The sequence below is a fragment of the Orbicella faveolata genome, unplaced genomic scaffold (genome assembly GCF_042242905.1).
Source record: "Orbicella faveolata isolate gen_17 unplaced genomic scaffold, um_ofav_v1 contig_24, whole genome shotgun sequence".
In the NCBI taxonomy this organism is placed as follows: domain Eukaryota; kingdom Metazoa; phylum Cnidaria; class Anthozoa; order Scleractinia; family Merulinidae; genus Orbicella; species Orbicella faveolata.
The window spans coordinates 31,355,209-31,370,894 of NW_028301552.1; the positions used below are offsets into that span (position 1 = coordinate 31,355,209).

The following is a 15,686-nucleotide window of genomic DNA, read 5'->3' on the forward strand; positions in this document are numbered from 1 at the left end:
GCCATTTTAATCTTTTATTGCTTGTATTTTCCATGTTATCTTCGCCATTAAATTGTAATAAATAAATATATCATGTATACCATGCATTCGTTTGGCGAGTAAAGAGTGGTTATATGCCCTCTCATGTTTGTTAGGTCAGACTTACACGACAGAACTTGTCATTAATAATTACGACGCAGCAAGTTCGCGGAATGAAGAAGTTCTACTGACCTGTCCGATGTCGATAGCCGGGTTAAGACTGGTACCAACATCCATCACAATATCTGTACGATGAACCTGTTAAACAAATTAAGAATAAGTACAGATCTAACAAACTACTGTAAGCTACCAAGCGACTGAAGAGAAAGATTTGTGCCAAGTTTCTGAGGTCTAAGATGAAGCAGACAGGCTCTTTAAGATGGAGTGAGAATAACGTGACGAACTCCCCTTGGATCGAGTCCTTAAGATGACGTGACAGTAGTGTGACCTATTTCCTCAAGATGGCCTGACAGTGTGTGGCCAAGCCCCTAAAACCATGGCCTAACAGCCTTATGCCAATATGTCCTTTTAAGATGGAGTGATAATAATGTGACTCACTCCCCTTAGATCGAGTCCTTGCGATGACGTGACAATAGTGTGACCAAGCCCTCATAACCATAGATACCATCACAGCCTTATGTCAACGTGTCATGTCAGCTAACGAGCAAAGTCATTTGTTTCTGAAGAATCTATTGTGCGGCGTCTTGGGTCAGGACCTCGATAAAGATTGCGGAAAGAGGAGTTGAACAATATGACTAGCCACTCCATACCTGGTGATCTCCCGTGAGGCAGTCGACCTCCACTTCAGAGCAAGCAGCACCAAAACAAAAATAGTTAAACACTCGGCCAGTGTTCGTTTTCCAGTCGTATCCTAAGTCAGGTGTTCTGAAAGAAAGGTAAAACCACTTGCTGAAATTTAAACTGGTTAATTCATGGCACAGGGAGACAGGGACATTATTGTTATTGTAAAATACTTCCAGTAATGGAGTTGCGCTTGCTTTTAGCTACAAATGCAAGATTCAACTGATACAAGCTGACGGACCTTCAATTAAACAAACAAGCAAACAAACAAAACAATTGGTTATCCCTAGTTATTGCAAAATACCTATCCTAATCTAGGGCTCAGGCCCCAAGAGAACGAAAACAATGATGGCCTTAGGTCATTATTTTGGTTATACAAATTTGTATTCTGCTTTAGTTACCTGTAGAATCCATTGGCAGAAAGATTGACGCGATCAAAGTAGGCAGAACGAACCTAGTAAAAACAAACAGCACATCATAAGATCAATGGAAAATACTCTTGAATGGTATGGTTTTCTTGCTGTTCATTATTTCAGTGGAGTTCCTAGACGCAGTCTCTTCTAGAATATGACCTGAATTATACCGTCGCTTGTATCTAAGCGTGAACACATGACGTCAAACATGCTTTACTTGGTGTCAAAGCTGGCATGATTGGTCATCAAACATTTGAAACTTAGCAGACCGTAACGTGAACTTTCGCGCTGAGAGTCTTGCTCCCGCCGATATTTCATGGTTATACCAGAAGAAAAACCACTTTCGCGAAAGGCGTATGCATATTGACACAGGTCAGGGTCAATTTCTCTGAAGAAGTCTTCAATGTCCAAACTTTTCTGCTATTTTTTGTTCTGAACTTTTCGCGCGAAAGTTCGCGTTACCGTCTGCTAAACTTCAAATGTTTGATGACCAATCATGCCACGTTTGATACCCAATTAGAGCATGTTTCGGCGTCACGTGTTCACGCTTAGATGCAAGCGACGGTAGTGGAACTCCGTTGACACAAACAACTTTGGTTCTTTGAAATAACTGGCAATCAGATTGATCTGTAATACGAGTGTAAAGTGGCTAGTGAAGGGAAACTTGGTAAAAAGTAAATAATTAAAGTAATAAAATAGACTTTTCATGTAACTGCCTGACGAAAGAATTAACTAGGCGACGAATAGACGAACTTATGACCAAGAGACAGACAGACTAAGACAGACAGACAGACAGATAGACAGGCAGGCAGGCAAGCAGACAGGAACACAAGACCGGTTGGCAGGCAGGCAGGCAGAGAGACACAGACATAGACAGACATGTAGAGACAGACGGAGACAAACAGACACTGAGTTCCACAGATGGTGGAGTGCACCAATCCACAGTCGGAGTGACTGAGTGACTGAGTAACCACCCAACAAAGTAGCTGACAGGCAGGGAGGAGACCGAAGTGACGATGGAATGCTGTCAACTTACCCAGTCCTCCCACGTTCCTTTAGGATTTTCCATTTGATAAGGTTTTAACCGCTCAAGGATTTGCTCGCAGGCAATCTGCCGAACCATACAACACACAACGTTAGTAGGTATCTTTTTGATTACACGTAAATGGAGGTCCTGTGTAACTATAGGCTGCCTTTTTGTGTTTGATACAGTCGAGATATATGGGCTCGATTTCTGCCGCACCCTCGAGTCCAGTCTATGTGAAGCGCGTGCTCCTTTCCCGAACAGCGGCTGATAATCGAGCCTAGATACACAAAAGATATGCTACACTTTCACTATACTCGACATATGCTCCTGCCGTGCGTCACACGTTCATATTTATTTGTAAATACTTTCTATTAGAAGGTTGAAGTGAGCTATACTATGCGAGGAAAAAGTCGTAGTTTTCAATACATAACTACAATTATGCATCTAACCATAGTTAATTGACGGGAACAACTGCCGAATAATCGAGAGAATACCACAAGTCAGTCTCCTCATTTTACGAAGTTTCACAAAAGTAAGTTGGAATGATTTGTTTTCTCTAGAGAAAAAGTTTTACTGTGGTGGCGATTCGATTCAAATTATCTCATAAATTTCCAATAGATCATAGAGCCAGAAGCCAGGCACATTCACTGGAACAAAAGAAAGTGTTAACATAAGAAAAGAGTTCAACTCCCACAGGATTGGTTTGGTGCACCAACATAGCCGCTGTCTCATTCTGTTGGAACATCAATATGGCTGCACGCTATCGGCCATACTCGTATTCTCGATGATGGACTGGAACTAGCTTGCAATGGAGGCTCATGCGAAGGGAAATCAATATATAAAAAGAGATAAACGTCATTTGCATCTGAAAAGACTCCCTACATTAGCCTCAGTTGCAAGCTAGGTCCAGTCCAATACCGAGAATGGCCTATGTACTAAGTGCCTTACTTTGACAGCCATGCCGTTGAGATCAGATGATGCTGACGCTGCTGTCGGAGATGTGTTTGCAACTGTGTTAGTGCTTGTTTCAGAAATGTGGATTTTAGACAATGGAATTCCGAAACTTCGAGCAGCTACCTGCGAAAAAATAAGAAAAGAAAAGAAAAGAAAAGAAATCAGACGCTGAATTCGCAGCAAACACCTTTTTATTCATGGGTTTATAAACAACACTGCATCTCACTAAAACATGAGCCATAAACTTCGTTGCAGGCGTAAACGGAGAGGGGTAGGGGAGGCGAAAATCTCCCCCTCCATCCATGCCCGCTCTCCCTTTCTCCGTCTCCCCCGTGTTACGCTTGGTGCGCAGGCTGTATGAGCCAAAGCTCACCCAGACCAACCTAATCTGTCGCCAAAACCAACCAAAATTGCGTGAGTAGGTTTGTAACTGAACCCGCTCTATTAGAGCTAGTTATTTGGTTCACCAGAAGGATTTTTACTGACCTGCACCATTTTGGTGTGTAGTCCTTGCCCCATTTCTGTTCCACCATGAGTAACCAGAACTGATCCGTCTGTGTACACGTGAACTAGAGCCCCAGCCTGCCAGAACAAAAACAACAACAAAATAACAAAAGAAATGCAAAATGCTCGAATTGATTGTTTAACTGGATGGTTTGTATAACACTAAATTACAAAGTAACGATTCTGTGCCTAATTCTAACAACTACCTTGTGCTGCATGGGTCTGTAAGGTGGAACAAGATTAAGTAAAGGTAAAATCTGCGTACGAGCCAAGTGGCCCATCACGCCGGAGCTTATCTCCAGTTTCTGTGGCATGAAGCGACTAGGAGTATCTCTACTCCTCCTGGATGGCATGCTAGTCTATCGCAGGGTTACCCCCCAGCATTAAATTCGCCGGTACCCATGTATACACCTGGGTGGAGAGAAGCACTATGGGAGTAAATTGTCTTGCCCAAGAACACAACACAATGGTCCCGGCCAGGGCTGGAAGCGGGACCGCTTGCTCCGGAGACGAGCACATTAATCACGAGGCCACCGCGCCTCCAGAAAGTCGACCGAATCACCTCTAAAATAACCGCATAAGATTTTTTGATCAGTCAAGTTGCTATACGGTTTGCTACAGTTTGCGATTCATGAATGCTTGGGCCGATGTTTTCAACTAAGGATTCCCTCGTTACATTCAAAGTTTCAAGCACAATTTTAATCTTACCTGATTCATGAAGAGTGCAGTAAAACTAATCCCAAACTTGGTGGGCGTCAAAGCGATGCCTCGCTTTCTCCAACGGTTTTCCCTTGAACGGAATAAAAGAAACGTAAGAGAACCTAATTAACAACTGATGGTAATCGACTTTATACGTATGGTAACAGTGATATAAACGCGCTATAGATTCGTCTGCTTTTCATTTCTGAAGACAAGTTCACAACCCAAGAAAGATTCATAACAGTCACTTTAAAACTGAACATAAATATGGGTTATTGACCAAGTGTGAGGTCAAGATGGCTGGATATTGGCCAAGTTCTTTTTTTTGCGAGTTTATGGACCTCGACTCCGTCTCGGTCCATAAACTCGCAAGAAAAGAACGAGGCCAATATCCAGCCATCTTGACCGAGCAAACTTGGTATATAAAGGATTCATTATATGGCTTTCGGGGAAATTTTTCTTGCGGGACACGGTGGGTAGTCCCGAGCGGGCAAGATAGCTCCATCTTGCCCGCTTGGGTAGCCAAGCATAGCGCAGGATTTGATTCATCTTGCCCGCTCATGGGGCTAGCCATATAATAAATTGACGTACATCTAACTGTTTAACCCATTTTCTGGAGGCTTAACGCGCGGCAGAATTTCCGTAGCATTTCAAGGGATACCTTTTCTTAAATCTTATTCGATATTATTGGCACTGAAGGGGGCGGGGGGGAGGGGGGGGGGGACTGAAAACTGATTGGTCAGTTTAGCCGAGATGGTATTGGCTGTACTTCAACGGATCACACTTTAAACACCATCGACTGACAAACATTTTACACTTCGCTTTGATAACTTCCACTCAGGTTGTCGAAACATCAGTCACCAACAACAGCTCTTTTCAGAACTACCCTCACCCAGACGATCACACGATCAAACCATTTTTACTATCATGTTACAAAATGGACGACAATTAGTCAAACCTGTTGAATGCCTCAATGTGTTCCCTTCTTTCTTCATATTTACACTTGTCAACCAACTCGTCCCAAACCCGCTGGATGTGGCAACTGGCCAGTTCTTGATTAAAATGAGTTACATCTCCTTCGTGATAAAAGTTCAGCTCTCTGACCTGAAAACGAAAGATCACCATTTCAATATGCCCTCATCTTACATGGAAACCAGTGTGATAATTCATATGAGTAGTATAGGACGGTCGGGAGCTGTCACATGTGCTGTATGCTGCTCTCTGATTGGTTCATCCCCCTATGAATGTCCTATATTACCCGTATGCTTTTAGCCTGCGATCCTTTTGGAGGCGCAGGGGCTCAATGGGAAGTTCGTTGGACTGCGGGTTCCAGCCCTTCAAGCCCTGGGTCAATACGCTGTGTTCTTGGGCAAGACACTTCACTCTCAAAGTGCTTGTCTTTCCAGGTGTATCAATGTGTACCTTACATAGCCTGAAATCATAGCCTGGCGACCCGCGCCTGACCCCAACGCGAGCTTACTCGCAGGTTCATATGCTCTCAGAAGTCCCTATTCCTACCTTCAAAAATTTTTAAATCATTTGATGAACAAAAATTTAGTCCAGGATACTGCATTAGCGAACTAACCTGTCTCTGTGAAATGCCACACGTGACTGCAATGTCACCGATCCACGATTCAGCAAACATCATACCCTACGAAAAAAAAAAAAAAAAGAAAGATAATTATGAAAAATGCAGTTCACATTTTGTGCTAAAGAGACCGTTAGTAACTAATCACAGACAACCAGGTCTCACAGCAAGTATTTTTTAAGTGACTGAGGGTATTTCGCATCTTGCTTTGTATCAAATCAAAAAATATACAGCCATGTCCCCAGTTCATCTCATTGAACCGATTCTGCAATTTGACAGTACACTATGCAAAGATTTCAACTTGCGTAGAACACACGCAAACTCGAAACATACCATTTCAAAGACTTCACTGTCAATCATGCACAATCTACCAATAGAACCCCAGAGATAACCAACCTGCGGTCCGCCAAATCCTCTGAACGCAGTGTTTGATGGGATATTGGTCTTACACAAGTAGCCTTGTCCCCGGATGTTAGGGATAAGATAACAGTTTTCCATGTGAAAAAGAGCTCGCTCCATGACCTACAGGCGATCCAAACGATAAAGACAGATCAGACGAGAATGGCACTAGATGGCGCTTGAGGAATGAAGGTTTGGCGTTACACAGGCAAGATTTAAGACAAATTTCAGAGTCAAAGATTTTGAGACCACGTTTTAAGGACCCGACCACAACAATGCATTTCCGTATGAAAACGTAAATACTTTTTGATGCGTTTACGCATATCGTCCACACCAAACGGATCGAAAACGCTAATGAAAACGGTTTCAAACGTTGAACCTTTTGAAAACGCATCGTTCTGAAAACGCACCGTTTCTAGTGTGGATGGCCTTTAGGTAAAACCGGAGGCTTTTGAAAACGGTGTCGAAAATGGCATCATATACTCTCATTTCCACCAGCATTTTCAGGCGTTTAAGACGGTGGGCGAAAAAGGAAAACGCATCAAAAAGTATGCATTTTCGAATGAAAACGAATCAGCGTGAACAGGTGAAAACAAAACGAAAACGATAGTGTGGTCGAAAATATTTTGCTTCGTTTTCGTTGAGAGGAAAACGGATATTTTTAAAAACGCATTAGCCGGTGTGCTCGGGCCCAAGTTCATCACTTGGTGGTGCCGAGTGTCACACCATTTTTATGACTACTCACAGCTTTGGACAAATCAAGCGAATTTCCAGCATTGCTGTACATCTTGACATCTAGAGCCTTGATCTTCCCGTTCACTGTGAAGCCAACCTAGAGAACCAAACCAATGCAAACAGTAAAATAACTGAACGACGGCCTCACACAATGCAATCATTTTTCCCCACAACTAAGGCAAAGTGACAGTAGAGTAATTTACTTAAATCATTCTATCATTTTTAAAGCAAAGTGCGGGTAAATTATTTGCATTTATACACATTACTTCTGTCACTTACTCTCTTAGTGGTAATGCTTAAGCTATTTCATTACTTGTGACCTTTCAATTGATGAATAGTTTATGGACCTCAAGACATAAATGTGCGGCCACAGTGACTAATGTCCAGCTTGATCACAAAGGTTATAATATCCTTAACCGTCTCCTGTCAAGTTATTTTTCCAACATGTCGTTAATCCAATCACACTAGGAAAGCAGTCTGTCTTGGGATAGAAGCTGCTTTGGACCCCAGAAGAAAATTATAGACAAAAAACGTTTGTGACACCCCAAAAAACGGTTGCGGCGGAGACTAGTAGAAAACGCCGCGCATAAAAGGACGTTTGACTGATATATAAAGTACCTTGTACTTGGCCAAGAATGGGTGCCTTGTGCCCGTGCTCATCATGTCCTCATCTCGATCAAGCATGCATCGCACAGGCTTACCAACCCTGACAAAAAACACATGCTCAATCAACTTCATGTAAAAGGTACATGAATTGTAACATAGTTATTTACACATGCATGCCCACAAAAAAAAAAAAAAAAAGAAAAAAGAAAAAAAACAGCAAACATGTTGTTACAGAAATACTTATTAACTCACTTGGCAGCCGCCACAGCCACAACACTTGAAAGGAAACAGTTCCGAGTCTCCTTGCCTCCAAATCCACCGCCTGAAGATACAGACCCACAAGAAACATCAATAGTGATTACCTCTTATCTCTAGTACTTAATCTATTAAGCCCCAGCCAGACGCAAGCAATGCAACAAATTGCGACATTGCTGTGCACACGTTGTACAATTTCGGCCACACTGTTGAAATAATTACGTTGAAAGATGTTGGAAGGTCTTACAGGGTGGCCAAACGTCTGCAACAAGTTGTGCCCAACAATGTTGCTAAATGTTGTTTTGGAACGTTGAGTGTGTTTGGCGGCCATCTCGCTACGACGGCCAGTTTCTTCTTTCCCCAATGTGGCTGTTGTGGAGAGGTTCGTAGACTCTGTATTGAAATTCTTATTATAAGTTAAAAAGGCTTTGTTACCTTACAAGGTGATTTTTTCTACGATATTCTGAGTCTGAAAGCCTCTTTGCAAATAATTTACAATTCTCCATTACCATGCACCGGCCACTTTCTTTCCTGACGTAAAGTTTGATCTCCTTTCTTATTAAAGAGAGCAAACTGACTTAGGAAAATGTCTCACCCATTCTTTTGACCCGCACCACAATTCTATTGGCAGGAACTCCTAGAGCTTTTGCAACGAGTTTCTGTGGATTTGAATAGGATAAGAATAGAATTAGGACTGATAACAACGTGGCTCAAACAAGGTTAAGGGTAGCGTCAAAATTCACCTTTAAGCCAATTGAAAAACTATTGCTTCCTCACCTGAGTCAATGTTGGATTTTGAGTGGAAACGTAAAGTTCCATCTCACCATCTTCCCCTTTAGGAACAGCTATTGTGGCTTGTGTCTCCAAATAGAAGTGTTCCTGTAACAAGAGTTATTTCATTTCAACATTTTCACCACCTGCATCTTAAATTCTGTACTCATATTGATAGGAGAATTTCCTTAGTGGTCACTGAATTACGTCTAACCTGTCCGCCAACTCTCATCTCTCCTTCTAACACGTGATCAGATTCAGCAAAACCAGTTTCCAGGTCCCCTTTCTGAATACACATTGGTGTAGATTCCAAGAACGACTGGGCCGCTATGGCTTCCTGTTAATTAAGAAACGAAAAGACATTTCTAATGAACTGAGATTTATGAATCACACAAAACTATCTTGGCTTCGCTGTTCTTCCGCACCAGACCTCCATCACATCCCTGACAAAAAAAATCACCACTTCCGGGGGATCTGGGCTTGCTCATCTTGAAAAGTTTAGCCTCAAGTTTTCAAGGTTGTCGTTTGTAATCCGTGTTAATCTTCTCCATCCTTAACCATCTTTGTTCCTTCATAGTTTGTTGTTATCTCTTTGGTGTTTTTCCATCTTAGTAAACTACTATTTTAAGGTTTTCTTTAATTAAAGGTAATTTTGTATGTGACTGAGTGCCTTTAAGGGTAACTCCGTCACGAAACGGGTGAACAGGAAAATGGTAGCAACTAGTACGTATTTTGTGTTGACTTAATACAGTTAATTATTTACCTCAATGGTCAATATTCTCGGTAAATCCTCGTATGTGACCTTTACTGAGTTGGCTGCTCGTTGGGCCTGGGCCTGAGTTTCAGCGACAATAGCGCCAATAATTTGACCCACGCATGTCACCTGACAAAAACAAAACAAAACAAACAGAACAATTTAGAGGGAGAGGGGTGGGTGCATTGTTAAAGCCATTTGAAATCAAGCTTAAGATTTTGGAGAAGTGACTAAAACGTTCTTATGCCTGAGACGACCAAGAAAAATCGAAGAAAATCCAATTGTGCGTTGAGCTTAGAGAAGCGATTTTTACTAATGGTCTTCCAAGGTTTTTCGGGTTTGGGCCTTAAAATGGACACCACACAAACAAAAGTAAGATAAGCTTTTTCCACCTCTAACTTTAATCTGAGAGTCCGTGTGCAGTTTTAAGGTCTCCAAAAAGTGTTTCCGTAACGCTGACCAAAGCAAGAAAACAGCTTGGATTGCAACTCGTCACTGAATCTCACTGCAAATCTACCTTCTCTGAGGCAAATACTTCCTCATCAAATATCACAGGTCCTGTTGCATTTTGGCCTGGTACATCATCAACGCCAAGGTACGTCTTTACTCCTGGCAAATGCAAAGCCTCACTCGGGTCAACATCCCTGTGTAAAAAACGAAGAACACATATAGCAAGTGTTAATACAAATCCATTTAGCTTTCAAACCAGCTCTTTCAGGTTAGATTTGTTTTCCACGGCCAGTGTAATCGCCTGAGGTAAAAAGGCGTAACTTTCTACTCAAACTTTTAAATTTGTTTTTTTCCCGAGAGAGACACCGCGCTTCGACCCGCAAAATTCCATTCGGATTACGTATCTCTACAGGGCTTCGCCGATTGGTTGTTGCCCAGGTTTGAACTTTCGTCAGCGGTTAAGAACCAATCAGATGCCCTGCAGTAGAGCCACATCATCAGAATGGAATTTTTCGGCTTGAATCTCCGAGTCATGTTGCGAGCAGAGCAAGAAAGACGCGCGTGTGAACAGAGCTCAGTCTTTTTCAGTATTCAGGGTTAAAATACTCGTCTGTCCACAGATTTTCTTTTTTGATTTGAGTTCATCGAGATCGCAAGCAAAATATTAAGCGCGGGGGAAATGTACGAGCCAAAACACAAAGGGGTGGGGCTGGGCAAAGATAAAACAATTGTTTTTCGTCCGCTTCACGGTCGCTCTCATACGTTCACATACGTTCTCTGTTGTGCTTGTGTGATACGTTACAAAATTTAAATCAAAAATAATTATTGAATAAGGCAACAAAATACTAATAATTAAATTATAAAGTAAATCCCACTATGTGACTGTCACACGATATGTAGAATTTCACAAAACAGAGAGGCGATAACAAAATCAGTCATTAACTTACAGGATTTTTGCATGAGCACGTTTGCTGAAAACTGCTGCTAAGTAAAGCTCTCCTGAAAAGAAGAGAAAAAGTGCAGCTGATAATTAAACTACTTTCACTTAGTGCCATTTGTTACGATGTACAAGGTACATGTAGTTTTTACTCATACTGGTAAAATGAATGTAACATTTTCACGTGACATTACATTTGGTCATAATCAATCTATGAGAGTTATAACGAAGTACACTTACAATTGTGTATTTGTGGCTCGTCAGGTTAAAATTTGTCGAATCTTTGACAGACGTAAAGCTAAGCGTATTTACAAAGGTTCTTTTAAACTTGCTAGCTGCAAAATAACATCATTACCTGCATATTTGGGGATGTCATCACAGTAGATTGCCTCTCCTGTGGCTTGTTTAGCAGCTGCTAAGTGCGCAACAGGCCTACCAACCACATCCTCTATCGACTGATCATCCGGGACTTCCTGTGGTGATGAAAATAAAAATAAAACTTCAGAAACCGGAATAAGCTCCGGCGTGATGGGCCACTTGGTTCGTATGCAGACTTTACCATAACCAGTTAGTTAACAGTTGGATAAGCGAGATAAGACAAAAGTGCATGATAATAACCTGGAAGGTCTGTGTGCTGTAGGTAACATCTCTTAGAAAATGACCGGTTCCGCTCACGAAGGTCTTTGGAATCTCAACTTTGGGAGCTGCCTGTAAAAGGCGATAAACACATTCATTACATTCTGTAATATATACTCCTTATTCGATGGTTCAAAATACAAAACGCGCGGATACTTTGGGAGTTGCGTAGTACGAGCAATAAGCAAAATGATGCACGTTTTATGTTAAGCCATCGAATAAGGGATTTATTATTCCTCCGTTATGTAATTTTCTAGTATTCCAACTTTCAATTTTTGAAATACATCTTGCATCATCCGAAAATGGTACCGATCGCATAAGGCACGTGCGAACGAGGAACTCTAAAGTGCAATACGGGCTCATACTTTGCTCTCTCTCTCTCTTGGCCTAATATGGTTAAATGGCATAATAGTGGAATAATAACATTCAATAGAGGTTCTAAACCCAGGGAGCTTCGTTGCCACATTTTTAGTCATCAGTTTTACTGAGGTTCAACACCAATGACAGCGAGAACTGGGAACGATTACATGTAACACGGATTAGAAATGACAAAATTTTAAAAAACAAATTGGTAAAATTTTTCAGATGCTCAGCCGTGACATAGCTCGTTGAAGCTATGTAAAATCGCTAATAAAAAAATCCATTTCTATGTTTACCTCTTGGTTACTGAGCTGTACAGAAACATTCAAATAGAACTTGAAGAAGAAGCTCGTGCCAAGTGATCTCCTGTATTCCACCTGACCGCCTGGTGACCCGGGTTTGAGTGGCAGGTCTTCAGCTAACAACTGACAAGCATCTTCAACAATACTCTCGCTCCATGTTCTGAAATATCAATCAAACTCAGCTTAGTACAGCTAAAACATGCATGACTGCATCTCCATGTCATTCTACATTTTGCGATGTTCATGTTACTTCCTAAGGTGCTGTTAGGCCCCATCCTCACTGCGCCAGACAAATTTGAAAACGCAGCTTTCTTTCTACGGTTAGGCCTACCGTCCACACTAATCCGTCACGAAAACGAAGCTTTTCGAAAACGCTCTTCAAACCGGAGGAATTTGAAAACGCAGGCTTTTCGTTTTAGTGTGGACGAAAAACATTTGAAAACGGAGCTTTTCGACAACCATGTAGTCACGATAATCATGTGATTTCCCTGAGCGAATTTTCCTCAAACACAAATCCAAAATGACCGGTGGTTGTTGCGTTATAAAATTCCTCCGGCATAGTGTGGACGGGAAACATCATTTGATATGTTTTCAGAGTGAAACCTCAGGTTTCAAATTCCTTCGACTTAGTGTGCACGGGGCTTTAAATTGGGTGATATATCTTGTAACTTGTTTCACAACTTTGTTACACTGTTACGAGACAAAGCAACACAATAAATTGTAAGCCAAACTTTCCCCAATTAGATTATCAAACTTAACAAAAGACCTGAGAAGTGCACATCTAGTAGCACATAAACTACTTGCGTTTCTTTAGTTTGCTTTTCACTTATAAACTCGTCTCTCACCCTTCCTTAGCGTAATATTTATAAACCACAAGCTGCGGTACTGTAAAGTGTCGACAACGCAGAGTGGTAGACACTTACAGTAACACTTATCCAGAGAACAATATTGCTTAATGCTTACGCTGCTGTTTAATGGTGTTGACTGTTATTTTAGTAGACATGCTTCAGTATAATTTGTTGTCCTGCCACAAGACTATATTTTTCGCTTCCCAAGAAGTATAATACAGCGAATGAACACTGGTATTTGAGTGCTCGGCTGAAGTATCAATCGGTCAGAGAATCCATCAATTAGTCCGTCCGTCCGTCCGTCCGTCCGTCCGTCCGTCCGTCAGTCAGTCAGTCCAGCTGTCCTTCAGTCAATCAGACAGTTAGTTCGTCCCTCCGTCCCTCCGTCAGTCGGTCAGTACACAACTGCATACCTGCCAGTGAGTCCCTTGATGGTTTTCATGGCCATGACTGTTGTAGGGGCCATGCCTCCAAAACTGAAACTGCAATCCTGAATTTTCCATGAACTGGAATTTGTTGGCTTCTCCAATAGCACTCGCATACCAGTGTTCACTATAGCAATATCATCTTCACGCCGACGAGCTTGCTTGAAGGCGAACACATATTCATGCTGTAAAAATTAACACAGTTTATATAACATGCAAAACGAGCGAGTAGACGAAGAGTACAAACGCCATAGATTGGCTGCATATCATAGAGACATGTAATGCAATCTCAACTTCAACTTCGGTTCTTCATCCAGGCAAATTCCCTTGAGAGTATTCCACGTCCTTACAAGTAGCTCAAAATTGATAACAAATTAAATCATAAATCTCACTTAGTAACTGCCAATATCTGATGTTCATAATAACATCTACTGGTGATCTCTGCCTTAATTAAGTTTTGTTGCTAAAATGGGTGACAAAAGTAGTTCAGACACTTTTAGAAAATGACGCTTTTCGATGTTTAAGCACTTATTCTATTTTATTTGCATCTAGCGTTAATTCTCTGATACCCCCGCCCCCCCAATTCAATGTTGTGTAGGCGCTGTGGTCTATGCAGTCTGAGAAATAGCGAAATCAACATTTTTTTTTTTTTGCGGGGGGGGGGGGGGGGGGGGGAAGGGGGGAAAATGTTTCCAAGACGCTCGAAAATCGAATTTTACTGCTAAGTGTCGCTACACTTTTGTCGTCCATTGTAGCACCATTAAATCATATCATTAATAGTAATCTCTCCATAACAGTTTTAAAGGGGCTCAATCACGGTATTTTGAGTTATTTTGCCCACTTACAAAATTACCTTTAAATGGTAGGAAACCTGAAAATAACAGTTAAGTAAGATAGAAAAACACCAAAGAGATAATGATAAACCATAAACGAACAAGGTTGGCTAAGGATGGAGAAGATTAACACGGATTACAAACGACGAATTTGAAAAATTGAGGCTAAACTTTTCAATATGCGCACAACGTGACGGAGCTCCTTTAAGACTCCATTATTGTAGCTAGTCCAGCGTATTAGTATGGGTAATCAAATGGTGACGAGTGAAAGGCTCGGGAAATTATTAGAAATTTTTACAAAACGCAAGTGAGATTATTTCTTAATTTCACAATTTTATACCAGTTGATTGCCTATTAATAACATAGGCGACAAATTACGTTTACAATCGTGGGTTTTTGACTTGCTTATTTTATCGCCAAAATTACCTATGAAATTATTCGTAAAGCCCTTCCCTATAAGGATTTCCCAGAGTGAAACCATATCAGTAAGAACATCTTTGGGTCCAATTTGCTTATCATCATATAATTAATGACTAGGGCGATGCTTTGCTTTTTGTCAGTGTACCTTTTCCGTAAATGGAATAAAAATATCCACCAAAACTTCACTTGGTTGTAACACCGTTCTTCTATATCCAGTGAAAAAATTCTCATCCAGCTTCACTTTCCTTGTTTTTCCTTCAATCAATAATAAAAAGATATTTTAACCTCAAGCTATATTCACCCAAGATTACCTACACTCTCAAACCGAATCTAATAATTGTGTTATTATACATTGAACGAAAAAAATGGAAGTCATGTTTTTGCTTCTTCAGTGACGGCAAGCAACACAAAGTGCGCCAACTTGACATGATTACCCTTAGAAATCGTGCACCACGGTCATACATGACATGATTACCCGTGACCTTGAGTGTCCTTGACATGATTATTGTATAATCTGCAGCTAGATGACGTCACAGGCTATGATTTCGAAAATTCACTGTACACTTTCGACCAATCAGAAAAGAGATAGCGAGTTCACTGTATAATAATAATCTGCCGCTAGATGACGTCACAGGCACTGATTTCGAAAATTCAGTGTATGCTTTCGGTCAGTTAGAAAAGAGATAGTGAGTTCAATGTATAATAAATATATGTTATTGAACTAGCGTGAGGTCCGTATTGGCGAAATACAGGTCGAGTTATTTTTGGTTTTTGCAACTTCCAAAACACAACAATACCAATATTCCCAATACGGAACGAACAAGCTAGTCCAATTAATTTGCTGTTAAATTGATGCGTCTCCGCAATCCATTCTCGGTAAACGAGTGCGAGAAAGGTAAGCATTTACAGGTGGAATCCCGTTTTCTCGAACCCTCATTTTTTCGAACCTCC

The 15,686-nt window shown here is 41.2% G+C and overlaps 1 protein-coding gene across 2 annotated transcripts in view; it reads right to left on the reverse strand.

Moving 5' to 3' along the window:
- The window catches only part of LOC110065022 (xanthine dehydrogenase/oxidase-like), a 32,272-nt gene that overhangs the window by 4,430 nt on the left and 12,156 nt on the right, over positions 1-15,686 (reverse strand). For both annotated transcript variants that reach the window (XM_089291434.1, XM_089291435.1), the window contains 24 exons: positions 14,881-14,990; positions 13,471-13,667; positions 12,204-12,369; positions 11,530-11,619; positions 11,267-11,384; positions 10,922-10,973; positions 10,042-10,168; positions 9,534-9,653; positions 8,985-9,107; positions 8,777-8,878; positions 8,595-8,658; positions 7,997-8,066; positions 7,757-7,844; positions 7,149-7,235; positions 6,401-6,526; positions 6,002-6,067; positions 5,375-5,520; positions 4,426-4,507; positions 3,700-3,795; positions 3,208-3,336; positions 2,269-2,343; positions 1,221-1,273; positions 789-903; positions 211-276 (listed from right to left, as the gene is read on the reverse strand). In XM_089291434.1, the coding sequence (XP_089147560.1) occupies positions 211-276; positions 789-903; positions 1,221-1,273; positions 2,269-2,343; positions 3,208-3,336; positions 3,700-3,795; positions 4,426-4,507; positions 5,375-5,520; positions 6,002-6,067; positions 6,401-6,526; positions 7,149-7,235; positions 7,757-7,844; positions 7,997-8,066; positions 8,595-8,658; positions 8,777-8,878; positions 8,985-9,107; positions 9,534-9,653; positions 10,042-10,168; positions 10,922-10,973; positions 11,267-11,384; positions 11,530-11,619; positions 12,204-12,369; positions 13,471-13,667; positions 14,881-14,990 (2,468 nt within the window). The remainder of the gene's footprint in view (positions 1-210; positions 277-788; positions 904-1,220; positions 1,274-2,268; positions 2,344-3,207; positions 3,337-3,699; positions 3,796-4,425; positions 4,508-5,374; positions 5,521-6,001; positions 6,068-6,400; positions 6,527-7,148; positions 7,236-7,756; positions 7,845-7,996; positions 8,067-8,594; positions 8,659-8,776; positions 8,879-8,984; positions 9,108-9,533; positions 9,654-10,041; positions 10,169-10,921; positions 10,974-11,266; positions 11,385-11,529; positions 11,620-12,203; positions 12,370-13,470; positions 13,668-14,880; positions 14,991-15,686) is intronic.